The sequence below is a fragment of the Talpa europaea genome (assembly GCF_964194135.1).
Source record: "Talpa europaea genome assembly, chromosome: 3".
NCBI classification, from domain to species: domain Eukaryota; kingdom Metazoa; phylum Chordata; class Mammalia; order Eulipotyphla; family Talpidae; genus Talpa; species Talpa europaea.
In genome coordinates this window covers 85,293,945-85,307,630 of record NC_140069.1, presented here as the reverse complement: position 1 = coordinate 85,307,630, position 13,686 = coordinate 85,293,945, and the positions used below count along the sequence as shown (strand labels likewise).

General features: G+C 40.8%; 1 protein-coding gene across 2 annotated transcripts in view; it reads right to left on the bottom strand.

The window, feature by feature from the left end:
- Window positions 1–8,535: 8,535 nt before the first annotated feature.
- The window catches only part of GLCCI1 (glucocorticoid induced 1), a gene marked incomplete at both ends in the record, with an annotated part of 91,204 nt that continues 86,053 nt past the window's right edge, over window positions 8,536–13,686 (bottom strand). For both annotated transcript variants that reach the window (XM_084230502.1, XM_084230501.1), the window contains 2 exons: window positions 8,536–8,884; window positions 9,960–10,080. In XM_084230502.1, coding sequence (XP_084086628.1) covers window positions 8,536–8,884; window positions 9,960–10,080 — 470 coding nt within the window. The remainder of the gene's footprint in view (window positions 8,885–9,959; window positions 10,081–13,686) is intronic.

The window sequence follows — 13,686 nt, the reverse complement described above, 5'->3', positions numbered from 1 at the left end:
CCATCTGGAAAGGAAGAAGCTAGCAGGGAGAGAACAAATCCTGACAACACACTAGCCCAGCTCTTGCTACCTGCAGTCTGCCACCCATCTGTTCCCTGCCCTTGGAATCAGCTCTGAGGGGAGCCCTGGATTCTCTGTCTTGGGCTTCAATGGTGAATCTGCAGAGGAGCCGGGGCCAAGCAGGGTGGTTTTCCTGGCCTGTAATCCATGTACACAGTAAAGACAAAATCACCTGGGAAAGGCAGAGGTGTGGGCCTGGGCTGAAGCAGACAGCCACGCTCCTCACGCTGACCGGACCACTTGGGCTGCCTCCGTGTCCAGGACACTGCCGGCCATCTGTCTTCTACTGGGGTTTCCTCTTCCTGACTCGGTGACTGCTGCTCAGAGTTTATCATTACTCCAGGTCCCTACAGCTTTATAGGAATTGTGAGCTGCTTCTATTAATTTTATATCCACTGTTCTTACACTTGATACCTGGTTTTATATGCTCAGCAGTTCAGAATCAAAGGAGGGAGAAGCTGATAAACATTGATTTTCTCTGCGTGAAAACTTTTTCATGTTGGTCATTTCCCTGACATTTCACCTTGTCTTTCTAGAATATGCTGTCTGTTTGGTCACATCCATTTTAAGCTGCAAACTGGGTGATGGTGGATGGTGAGAAGGTGGCGCAGGCAGAGGGAAGAGGTTATCAACAATTCTGCAGAATGAAGATCATGTTGCTTCCTTGTCTTCTTTCAGTTCACAAAACATCATGAAAGGAATATATGCCTATTAGAAGAAAAAAAATCAAATATTTCAATAGAGCATGTGAATATTGTCAAACCTTGCCTCAACCCCCTCTTCCCAGCAGCTCCTATTTCCCAAGCGTGACCTTGTTAACCTCCTCCTGTATCTCTCTTGTCTTCCCACAGGGCCGGCTGTGGTGCTCATGGACTCCAGGCAGTGATCAAGAGAAAGGACCAGGGATTCAAACAGGAATAATGTCTCATGCAAAGCTCCCGGGTGGTCTTTGGGAAGGAAGCAGGAGCGACCACAGTGGACGTTTGTCTGTAATCAAACGGGCAGATGAATGGAGAGTGAGTTGAGATTACCCTGTTGGCCTTGATTTCAGCTCATATGAAAAATGGCAGGCTGTTCATTGCAGCACATGAGGAGTGTCTTTTGTTAACTTCTGTCCCTTGAGTATAACCCCCTTCCTTTACAAAGTGGAATAGAAACCCAAGAAAAGGCTTGCTTTCCAACATGAACCCTTCGTCCACTTGGCAGGTCCGTGTGGAGCCCTAGATCTACCTTTCATCCTGCTTGCTTCCAGACAGTGGTTTGAAATAACATCCATTGCCTGCAGGGCCGTACCCAATTCTGGTTAACAGAATGTCATCAGAGTCATGCTTAAAACTGATGCCAAGACTTGAGTATAATTTATAGTGTGAAAAGCAACCCATTCCTTGTCATCAAAAAAAAAAACAAAAAACAAAAAACAAAAAAAACCTTATGAAGGAAAAGTGATCTAATTGTTGAAATCCTTAGTGTTAAGAAAATGGCTATTTCGAATGAGTGAGCCCATCACCAAACTGATCTGGAACATTTGAAAAAATTTACCTTTCCTCTCCTCTTTGAGACATGCAAATGGCTGTGGAATGGGAAAGACTACTTTAGAACCAATGGGGTAACACTGCTAACTGAAGGGGAAAAAGTATTTCCACTTTCAGGGTGGAAATATTTCTCGTTTTCTTGAATGTACTTTTTCTTCTTTCCCAGTTTTTTTTTTTAAGATTTATTTTATTTATACAAGAACCGGGGTACAGGCCAGATGCGCAGGAGGGTGAGAGGATTCGCCAGAGACAGAGTGGGGAACAGAACAGGCAGACTGATGAAATACACTGCTGAGGGGAGCAGCGGGTGAGACAGGAGTGGTCTGCTCACCATGTGGGTTGCTCCGAGGCAGGCAGGGATTGAAACGGCACTGCAGAGGCTGCGGACAGCTTTACAGCGCTGCGCTCAACCGCCTGCTCCACCAGGGAGGCCCCTCTTCTTTCCCAGTTTTAAAAACTGACCATCTAGGGGCCTCCCTGGTGGCGCAGCGGTTGAGTGCTGGGTTGCGAGGCTGCCCGCGGCCTCTGCGGGGCCGGTTCGGTCCCCGGCTGCTCCCCGGCCACCGGAGGAGGGTCCCACATGGCGCGCAGACCTCTCCTGCCGCCCGCTGCTCCCCTCAGCAGTGTACTTCAGTCCTTCTGCCTGCTCTGCTCCCCGCTCTGGCTCTGGTGAATTCTCTCACCCTCCCGCGCTTCTGACTGTACCCAGTGCTTGTATAAACAAAAAAACAAACAAACAAATAAATAAATAAAACGTGCCTCTATAAAAAAAAAAAAAAAAAAAAAACCTGACCATCTATCCCCCCTCTCCCTTTTCCATTATTCTCCCCAGGAATTCTTTTTTTTTTTTTTTTTTAATTTTCTAGAGGCATGTCTTATTTATTTATTTATTATTTGTTTGTTTGTTTGGTTTATACATGCACTGGGTACAGTCAGAAGCGTGGGAGGGTGAGAGAATTCACCAGAGCCAGAGTGGGGAGCAGAGCAGGCAGAAGGACCGAAGTACACTGCTGAGGGGAGCAGTGGGCGGCAGGAGAGGTCTGCGCGCCATGTGGGACCCTCCTCCAGTGGCCAGGGAGCAGCCGGGGATCGAACCGGCGCCGCAGAGGCCGCGGGCAGCTTCGCAACCCAGCGCTCAACTGCTGCGCCACCGGGGAGGCCCCACAGGAATTCTTTTCTACAAATTTAGCCCTCTCTCCCCATTGGATGTCTTAGGTGAGATGTTTAGTGTTAGACACGCTTTAGGTACCGTGTTTAGGTACACATGGTAGACTTAACATTATGTGAGTTCAAATAACAAAATTTTCCATGAGAAAGTTTGTCTTGGAACTAGTCCAAAGGGGCTTCTCCCAGTAGGTGTACACTGTGAAAAGGCAAGCCCTGTTTTCTGGACCCAGAGAACAGATGCTATAGCAAGACCTGAGGTGATGTTGGTATCAGATTCAGGTATATGGGTGTGTAGGGGTTGGGGGAGGCCGTGGGGTGATGGCTGCTATATTGTTAGTAATTCTCTAGCCTTATATAACAAATTACCTCAAGGCTTAATGCCTTAAAATATCTGTTTCTGAGGGTCAGGAAGCCAGGAGAGGCTTAGCTGGACCTGACTGGAGGGCTCTCCTGCAGTTAGAATCATCCTGATGCTTGCCGAGGGCTTATCTTCCCCATAATAAATGATCTGAGTGAGTACACACTGGAGACAGAAGCCTATCTTTTATAAGCTAATCTCAGAAGTGATAGCCCATCACTTCTGCTGTATTGTATTCATGGGAAATGGTCTAGTCCATACTTAAGGGGAAGAAAATTAAGCTCTACTTCTCAAATGAAGTTGCATCAAAGAAATTGTGAACAGGACCTCCTTGGTGGCCCAGGCGGTTGAACGCAGCACTGTGAAGCTGTTCACAGACTCTGCAGTGCCTGTCCGATCCCCGTCGGCCTCAGAGCAACCCAGATGGCACAGCAGACCTCTCCTGTCTCGCCTGCTGCTCCCCTCAGCAGTGTATTTCAGTCAGTCTTCCTGTTCTGTTCCCCTCTCTGTCTCTGGTGAATCCTCTCACCCTCCTGCACATCTGGTCTGTACCCTGGTTCTTGTATAAATAAAAATAAATCTTTGAAAAAAAAAAGAAATTGTGAACATATTTTTAAAATAGCCATATGCCTGATACAAGTTACCTACAGCGAGTCTGTTCTTTATTTTTCTGGAAAGTATTTGTTTATTATAAAAGAGACACAAATATTATTTACATGATGGAAGATTTCAGAAGCTCAGTGGAATACGCAGCCTCACATGATGCCATCTCAATCATGATTTCAGCCTATATGCTTTCCAAGATTGTCACCTGTCTTCTAGAACTCTTTTGATGTCTCCATAGTCTATGAGAAGGGTTTTTCTCCAACTTTCACACTAACTGGTTGAATCTCCCCACCCTTTCCTTTAGAGCCCAATCCAACAACTATTTCTGTTGCTTACAATACTTCCTTGAGATTTTTCTGAAGCATAATGCCTCCTTTGGTTACAGTTTCAGCTGAACTCCTTTCAACTAATACTAGGTCAAAGAGGGGAAGAAACTTTCTAAATGCTTGTCCTTCTGGGGCTCCAGTTGCCACAGGTCGCACTCTGTTCTGCCACTGCCAAAAAGAGAGAACCTAGTCTGTCTCCAGGTCTACATCAGAGGTCAGCAAATTCTTTCTGTAAATGCCCAGGTATTAAATACTCTACATATTGTGGGCCTTAGATCTCTGTTGCAAATACTTAGCTCTGCCATTGTACTGCAAAATACCCTCAGGCAATACCTAAACAAATGAGCAAGGCTTTGGTTCAGTGAAGTTTTAAGGACAAAACCAGGCATGGGCATTATTGGTTCATAGGCATGATAGGCTCACCCTTTTTTATAGTACAGAGGCTACTTTAGTGACCTCCTTTCCTTGCCATCGGAACCCTATTTCAGAAGAAATTAACCCACATGGCATTGCTCTCTGATCAGTTGCCATCATGTCTCTGCAGCTTGAAATTTAGTGGTGAGATAAAAGGCAAATCTGACTTAAGTTGTGAAATCTAAAGGACATAGAATTCCAGTATTTGTCTTCTGGGACAAGGAAGAAAGGATATGGAAAGGAGTATAGATTTGGTACAACAGGGGCCATTTAATCTCTGAAGTTGACCTGGCATGAGAAATCTGAGGGAACATGTTTTTTAGACGGCTGGAATGGTGGGGCTAGCCAATATAGCATATGGATTTTTATTTAAGGTTTGAATGAATGGATCCATCTTCCCCAAGCCTCTACAGCATCCAAGAGACCTGGGTTCACAAAGCAGTAAATGGATAGGGGAAAAAAAAACTTGAGCATCAAAGTTGGGGTAGAAGGTAGAAGTTGTTTGTGGGGACCTCACACTGTGGTATGGGAGTAAACATTTTTTTTTGCGGTATTCATAAACTTCACGTGATTATTTCTAGCTAACGTAAGGTAAGATAAAGAAGAACTTATATGTAAGTTCTTAGGTCTCATGTCCCCCTCCTTATACCTTATGTTTGATTTTGCAAATGATGACTTGTTTCTCAAAGTTATATATATATTAAGCTCGTATGACTGAGTCAAGCAGTGATGGGTCTGAGAATTCCACTTTTCCTTCATATTCACTAAGAGTGGAATGTTTAGGTTAAGGTAGATAACTTCCTGCATAAAATGATAGCATCCTCAAGAAAATAGTTGATAATTCTTACTATTGGCCAAAACAATCCCACTACAAGAAGTTCAATTTAAAGGTCAAATTTTGTCAAGCTCTTCTGAGATGTGCCTCAGAAATAAAGTAGATTGCTGGTAAATGACTTCACCAAGTGGCTTGTGTTTTCTTTCAGGTACCACGTGGCCTATCATGGCCCTATTTGGATAACTGGGCACAACATCAACACTCCTCTGCTCTGTAAAGTTTTCCTCCCTCTCATGCTAAACCTTAACATAAACAGTGTGACCAATTTTTTTTTTTTTTTTTTTTTTTTTTGCTGCTGCTGCTTCCTTTGCAAGAAATCTGCAACTTCCTTTGAGGTGCTTGCTTTCCCTGAAGTTAAACAGTTCCACAAATAATTCTTAGGTATAAAACAATGAGGTGGGGACAATGTTTTCTCTAAGTTGATCATAGCTGGGGGCAGTACAAAGACTTGGAGCTTTAGACAGCAAGCTTCCTAACTTGTGATGGAAAGTGTGTAAATTAAATGTCAAGAGGAAATCGGGTGGTGGAAATCTGATCCAGTAGACTCCCTACAGTGCCAGGAACTCAAAGAGTACTGAATCTGGCTGTTGCCCTGAGCTGAATTCATCTCTGTCAGGTAAAATGCTAACAACCCGAGTCTTTCCAAAAACATATGCAAACGATTCCAGTTTTACTAATAACTTTATTTAAATAAGACACAGGAACTTCTATACTGAAAAAATACAAAACAAAAGCCACACATTTCCTTGTGTAAAGCCATATTGTATGGTAACTCGAATACTGTTCAGCGCAGTGGCTAGAATTAAACAGTACAACTATATACAAAATTTAAACAATTTCTGACAAATTTCTACAGCTGGATGTAGGATACATTTGAGCTCAACAACTTCTGGGAAATGTACATGGCAAAGCATAAGTTTTAACACATTTGGTTCAAAACTTTAATATATGCTAAGAACAAATGTACAACACAATTAATATTGTTTCTCATGAGAAAATAAAAGCACATCACTATAAATATCGTACATCAGATTTCATCACCAGAAAAGCATATTCAGTCCATCTTTCAGAAATTGATATTGATACTATTGCATCTTATTTGGACAAAAGCAGGGCATAAGAGCAACACATTCTATAATGCTAAACCAGATATCAGAAGTTAATGGAGCTCATATTTATCTTACAGAACTAATAATTTTCTCCCTTTAACCATAATCTACAAAATATAGTATTTTCATCAAGGCCTGAGATTATTAGGGTTAAAGGTGTCTGCTGCTGAAAAGATTGTTTTAAAAGGTTCCCCTGTGAAAATGGCAAAAGTAAACTGAGTCCTTTTCCATGACAGTCTCCTACAATATAACACTGACTAATTTAAAGGAGCCAGAATGCACCTTCAGGAGAGAATATTACTGCAAACTTTGGTGGGAAGAATTGGGATCATGACAAAATAATACACAGAACACACACAAACACACAAACACACATACACATACACATAAACACACACGCACACACACACACATACTCCATTTCTCTTAAAAAAAAATCAGTGGTGTTGCTTTCTTCTTTATTACCACCTCTTCCTTCTTCAATCCCCTTAGAATATAGAACAAAGAAAAACCCAGAATGACTGAAGGGAACTGAAACGTTCCTCAAATGGTAGGCACCTCATTCTCCTAATTCTTGAGAAAATCGTGCCTTACACTTTAGGTGTAGAGAAAACAACTCTGGGTTTTACTAAACTGAAAACAATGGAATAAAAATGCAGAACCTCCCTTTGCTTTTGGATATTCTCTTTGTGCTGCAGAAAATATCTGAAAGCCAGGTTCTTCCACTGACCAATCAGGAATATGTAGCGCTCTCTTCACACCTTGTTGAAAAGTTAGGTTGAGTTTGCAAGTTCAAGGCTATTTGCTTGGGTTTATGCTCCATTTCACACATCCACAATATCCACAGAACTACTCATGACATTATTATGAGAGGCTCAAAAGAGACTGCTTCAAACTACCGCTTTTTTAAGTCACCAAATAACCTGCTTACTTACACTGCACTAATTCTGAGTCCCACATATTCTCTAAGTGAATGGAACTCACGTACCTAACCGGCTTGAGGAAAACAATAGCCAAACGTGTGTCATTTTAACCTGCAAATTAAATCATCTCCAAAAGAGAAAGTCAACATTAATATGCCTTTAGATCAAACAGTAGCATTTCATGACCCTGATGGCCAATGTAACCGACACATCACCACCACGCCGTCCTCTTCACTTGTTCTGAAAAAGAAACCTAGACATTCTCGTCTTTAAATTCCATCACACACGATGTAGAATGTTTAGGTACAGTCTAGTCCTGGACACTTTCGCAACATCATAATTGTCAACAGAGCAACATCTGAACTCATTTAAAAAAAAAAAAGCCACGCTTACACATGTTGAAACAGTGAACGCAAGCAACAGTTGTTGCACGCGCAACCACATGACAAAAGTGATGTCAGACACCACAGATTTGCTGGTTCTCCTCATGTTCACCCATGTCCAGGATTATCGTTCTCCTAGGGTTGAATGCACTTCTTATTCTAAGAATGTGGAATGTAATGAGGAAAGGGAAATGCATAAACTAAGGAAAGGCAAAAGAGTGATGTTCCCTCTTTAGCTTTTTAGCTGTGAAATATTTAATATCCCAATATGATATACATTCCAAGTTACCTGAGTTTAGACTTCCACTGAAGTACCTGAAGCTAGGCCATAGGGTGGGCACTGTGCAACTGTTGTGGCCATTTGTTGGTTTATTTTTTTGCATTGTATGTATTACAGAAGTTAGAAACAAACACCTGGATCAATTGTAAACATAATCCTGAAGTACAGTATTTTCCATAGGACAAAACACAGCAAGACATTTTCTAGTTAGACAGGCAACTTTTTGATATAGAGCTTATTTATACTGAAGAATTTGGAACAAAACACAGGACACAGTACTAATCTGTCAAACATACTATGAAATGCATAGTCTCCACTTAAAATGCCGAATGACACATTTGCAAGTATTACTGCTTTCCACAAAAACTGCTGAATAGGAGTTCCGTCCCTGCCAAAATCAGTGTAAAGAGATATTTTAGGATGCTGATAAGTATTCTGTTGGTGGTGGTGGTCAGAAAATTTGTCACTCCATGCAGATAAGATGTCTGGGATCTAGTTCCTAATCCATGGGACGCAGGGTAGAGGCCAGCTCCCCCTTCGCTTTAGATGATCACATAGTTCTGAGCAGAGAGGTGTTCCTCGCCCTGCAGTTCCTGCAGGAGCTGCTGCTGCTGCTGGGATGGCTGTTGGACAGAGGCCTCTGTGGCGCCTGCCGTGCTGGTGTCATCAGAAAGAGACGTAAAGGAAACCCGGGAGGAGAGCTGCTCAACGTTCAGGGCTGCAAGGGCTGAGCTCTGGCCAGGGTTAGGAGAGTTCTTGAGCATCAGGTCGGAGGCAGGTAAGAGTGGGCCTAGAAGTTTCACAGGACAGAAAGCTGATCCAGTTGGGATGAAATTAACCTTGTTCTTGTCAGGACATGAAAAGAGAGGGGCTGAGAGAGGTTGACGAGACCTAAAACCACAAAACAGAATTAGGTTTACCATCAGTAAAAAGGCAAGCACTTTCTGAATTAATTGGAGGTCTCTAAAATGGCTAAAATGTGAATGGAAGGGAATGAGTTAAGTGTACACAGAGGGGTAAACATCTTCCATAGCAAGTCAGCTGGCAGACTACCGATGTACACAGCACTGCACTTGTATTTGAGATAAATGCATTTTCAAAAGGACTGGGCAGACAACTGTTTTTCAGAGGTCATTAGTTTGCTTTCGATCATTTAGGAACGTGGAAAAATCATCTACACAATGCCTTTCTGTTAAGAAAAAGTTTATCGGATATGGGATGACCCCATTGTGTATCAGTTTTAAGCATTTTCTCCTTTTTCTGCATCTCTATATATACTTCTAATACAGATCAGGAAAAAAAAAGTTTCAGTAGTTTCTCAAAGAGCCAGTTAGCCCAACAGTGCAGGGTCCTCTCCTCCCATTCCCGGGAAGGAAGCTGTTAGCGCCTGTCAGAGGGGCCTCTGCCCTGCTAGCCTGCGAGAGTGCAGAAACCTCCACAGAGCACCTGCACCAGGCAAAGAGATGAGTGAGTCCAAGAATCACCTGGGCTGATCTTGAGCTATTCGGCCAAGTGTTTATGGTACGAAACCTCTCTTCCTTTAATTTCTAATTTATACATCTTGAAATTTCAAAAAGAAAAAACATCTGTGAACAGGACATCTAAATTTAATGGCTACACATGTTATCTGTGTCTATAGGGGAGGAGGCTATTTTTCTTCTGGCTTTGGAATCACTGTAGTAAGCCATACACGGATATTAACTTCGCTGCTAAATGTCTTTGTTAGTCATCTAAACTAAGAGTTTTTAAAAGGAAAATTCTTTGTATTAGTGTATACATTTCCAGCATACAAACGCCAATGCTTCTTCAATGAGTTCCCTTTTACCTATTCAATTTTCTTTTCATAATTTGCTTTTGAAACACATTATCAGCTGGATGGAGTAGTTGATTCATCTGTAATCAACTGGTCTCAGTAAAAAGCTTTATAGCTTTGCAGATCCCAGCTGATAGAAAAGACATTACTTACGCCATTTCCTCAAAGACCTTCACTCGCTCACATCCCTCTGGGGGCTCCCGTTTGAACATGTAGCTGTTGTTTGGTTTGGGAGATGAAGCATACTTGGGTAACGGTGAGCTACTCCCACTGTCTGTAAATTTAAAGCAGTTATATTAACTAGTGATTGAAAGCTCTTTTAAATTAAGTTTGATTTCCAAACAAGCAGCCTTTGCACAATTCATCCACTATTGTCCTTTTGTTTCCACCACGGAGCTTCCTTTATTTCAACACTATTTCTAACACCCTTGTGTACTACATTTCTTAGAAATAAAAGCTTCAATGCAACAGTAATCTGTCGTAACACAGAACATAAAAGAAGGCTATTTTGATCCCGAAAACAGCTTTGTGAATAAAGTAGAACTATGATCCTAAAAAAATATTATTTATTACGTATTTCAAAAATGCAAATGAATGGATAATACATATAAATCAAGCAAAATAACTACTAGTGATGATTAAAACAAGATTTCTGTATTTTCTCACTGTCCAATCAATTTAATTAGAATGTTTAATATGTGGAATAATCTTCATTACAAATGTTCTTAACAGAAACATCAGCTTTCTAATTAAACACTATGAATGACATATATACAGAAGAAAAAGCAGGTTTAAAATGTATAATGTCTTTTTCCCTCACCCCATCAAGAAAAAGGTAATTCGCTCAGTATTTTGCTTCTAAAATATCTATATAAAAGAACTTTTCCAGCACAATTTGTATTTTTGTAACTGGAAGATGAGAAATCCAAAAACATCTATACCTAACATGTTTTTCTTCATAGTTTTGACCAAAAAGAAAATGGTCTATTCATGAAAAGTCATAAAATCTATATGAAATTTCTTCCTTTCCTACCTGGCAAAGGATTTTGGAAATTCAAATCCACCAAAATGTGTCATTACCTTTTTAAGATGCCAAGTTTTAAAGTCAGTAACATATCTGTATAAGTACAATAGCCCTATTTAAACAAACTGACTTAATGCAAACCAATCCTCACTGCTAAAATACTAAGTATGTGATCTATTGATATGTTATTTTAATATATTTTGAAAGACATTATTAGTACCATAATCACATTTGTCATAATTTTGATAAGTTGCTTTAGCTTAGGATACAGAACACAGTCCAGCATTCAGAATCTGAATAAAAGGAATGTTTTATCGTTAATGTATGCTGAGAAAGTAGACCCTTTAGGCACACTTAGAGTGAATTTGTGAATGATTCAGAGCATCTATGTGAGTCTTGGGAATGCAAATGTGTGCTTATATTTGGTTTTTTTTTTTTTTAAAGATTTATTTATTGATTGACTGATTGATTTATACATACATACATACAAGCACTGGGTACAGTCAGAAGGTGAGAGAATTCACCAGAGCCAGAGCGGGGAGCAGAGCAGGCAGAAGGACCGAAGTACACTGCTGAGGGGAGCAGCGGGCGGCAGGAGAGGTCTGCGCGCCATGTGGGACCCTCCGCCGGTGGCCGGGGAGCAGCCGGGGATCGAACCGGCGCCGCAGAGGCTGCGGGCAGCTTCGCAACCCAGCGCTCAACAGCTGCGCCACTGGGGAGGCCCTGTGTGCTTATATTTGAATAGAGTTATATCTCTGGCTGGGAAATCATTGCCTACAAAATAAGGCCATGCAATTGGGAAACCTAGAAAACCAGCTTGTGCATCACTATTGTTATGCATGTCCCTACAAATTATGTGGAATCTCTCGAAAGGAATTGTGTCTTAGAGTTAAGCTGGGCTTTTTCATACTTATTTAGATTTGAGGATTTTCTTAGATTCAACATTTATATTGCTTAAACAAATGTGAGAGAAGAGAATGACTTTCTCTCTTATTTAGATGTATCATTATTCTGACCAAAGTCTGAAGTTGATGTGCTTTATTGAGCTAGGCCAGACCAAAAAGATGGTCCACAATCAAACACTGATGAGAATGAGGCCTTGAACTTATACCCAAAATACAGCTTGTCCTTGCTTTACTAGCCGAACACTAACAAGCCAAGCAGAGAAATACATGAGAAGTATATATGCCTGTGATGCCTCCACATGGTGCGCCAGTGGCCTGAAGCCATGGGCTCTATGCCTTCACAAGCCTTTTCTCCCATCAGCAGGGATGACTATGTCACCATAGTTGACATAGGGATCTCCCTTATTTTGATCCCACCTTGGCCACAGTTACAGTCTTCTATATTCAAACTCTTATATATCATCATGATATATACCACATGATTCCTCTCACAAGTTTATTGATGTTTTCAAGGAACTTACCCAGAGTTGAAAGCTAGATGTGAGTTGGATAATTTGCAAAACTGATTATCTTCCCATTAACAATGTAGAATGAATTAAATGGTCTTCTTAAAAATTTCAATGCCAGTGATAGTGAAGGCAAAGATAAACACCTGGGACTATATCAAATTAAAGAGCTTCTGCACAGCAAAAAAGACAATAACAAAAACAAAGAGAAACCCCACTGACTGGGAGAACATTTTTGCACCCAACACTAATGATAAAGGACTGATCACAAAAATCTGCAAAGAGCTGATGAGACTCAACAACAACAAAGAAAATAACCCAGTCAAAAAATGGGCAGAAGAGCTAAAAAGAAACTTCTCTGAAGAGGAAATGCAAATGGCCAACAGGCATATGAAAAAATGTTCAACATCACTTGTAATCAGGGAAATGCAAATCAAAACTACCATGAGATACCATCTTACACCAGTGAGAATGGCACATATTAAAAAAACTAGCAACAACAAGTGTTGGCGAGGTTGTGGAGAAAAAGGAACTCTCCTGCACTGTTGGTGGGAGTGCAAACTGGTCCAACCACTATGGAGAGCTGTGTGGAGATTTCTTGACCTACTAAACATAGAGCTTCCATATGATCCAGCAATTCCACTCCTAGGTATTTACCCAAAGGACACAGAAACATCAATTCCAAAGAGCACCTGCACCCCTATGTTTATAGCAGCACTATTTACAATAGCTAAGCTTTGGAAACAGCCCAAATGCCCAAAAATAGATGACTGGATCAAGAAGATGTGGTACATATATACCATGGAATATTACTCAGCATTCAAAAAAGATAAACACATGCAATTTGCAGCAACATGGATGGCACTGGAAGGGATCATGCTCAGTGAAATAAGCCAAAAAGAAAAAGAAAAATACCAGATGGTCTCACTCATAGCAGGAATCTAGAAAACTTAAATAAGGGACCAGGAAAATGAATAACTATAAGAAAGTGAAAATCAAAATCAACAAAAAACTATGAACCAGAGACACTTTTTGAGGGGTGGGGGGCGGGAGGGGAGGGATTGGGGTCAGAATGGGGGGGGCTGCAATTGTATGGGGAATATAAAAATAAAATTAAAAAAAAATTTCAATGCCAAAGGCTTATATTTTTAGATTTTTCTCACCGAAACATTCTTGTTCTATTTTTTTTTTTGGGGGGGGGTGTATGTGATTGATGTTAAAAAAATCATACTACTATCTTAGAAAGATGGTATTCGGTGCTATTATATATTTTTTTTCTTTTCAATAAAATTTTTTTTTGTTGAAAATATGTACTTACATTAAATGTTTGTGGTCTGGAAAGACAAAACTTGACAAAATTAATTTGGATACTATAAACAAAAACTTATTAAATGTGGAGCTTTTTCCTCAGATAAATAGGCAATCCAATAGACTGCGAAAAGAAC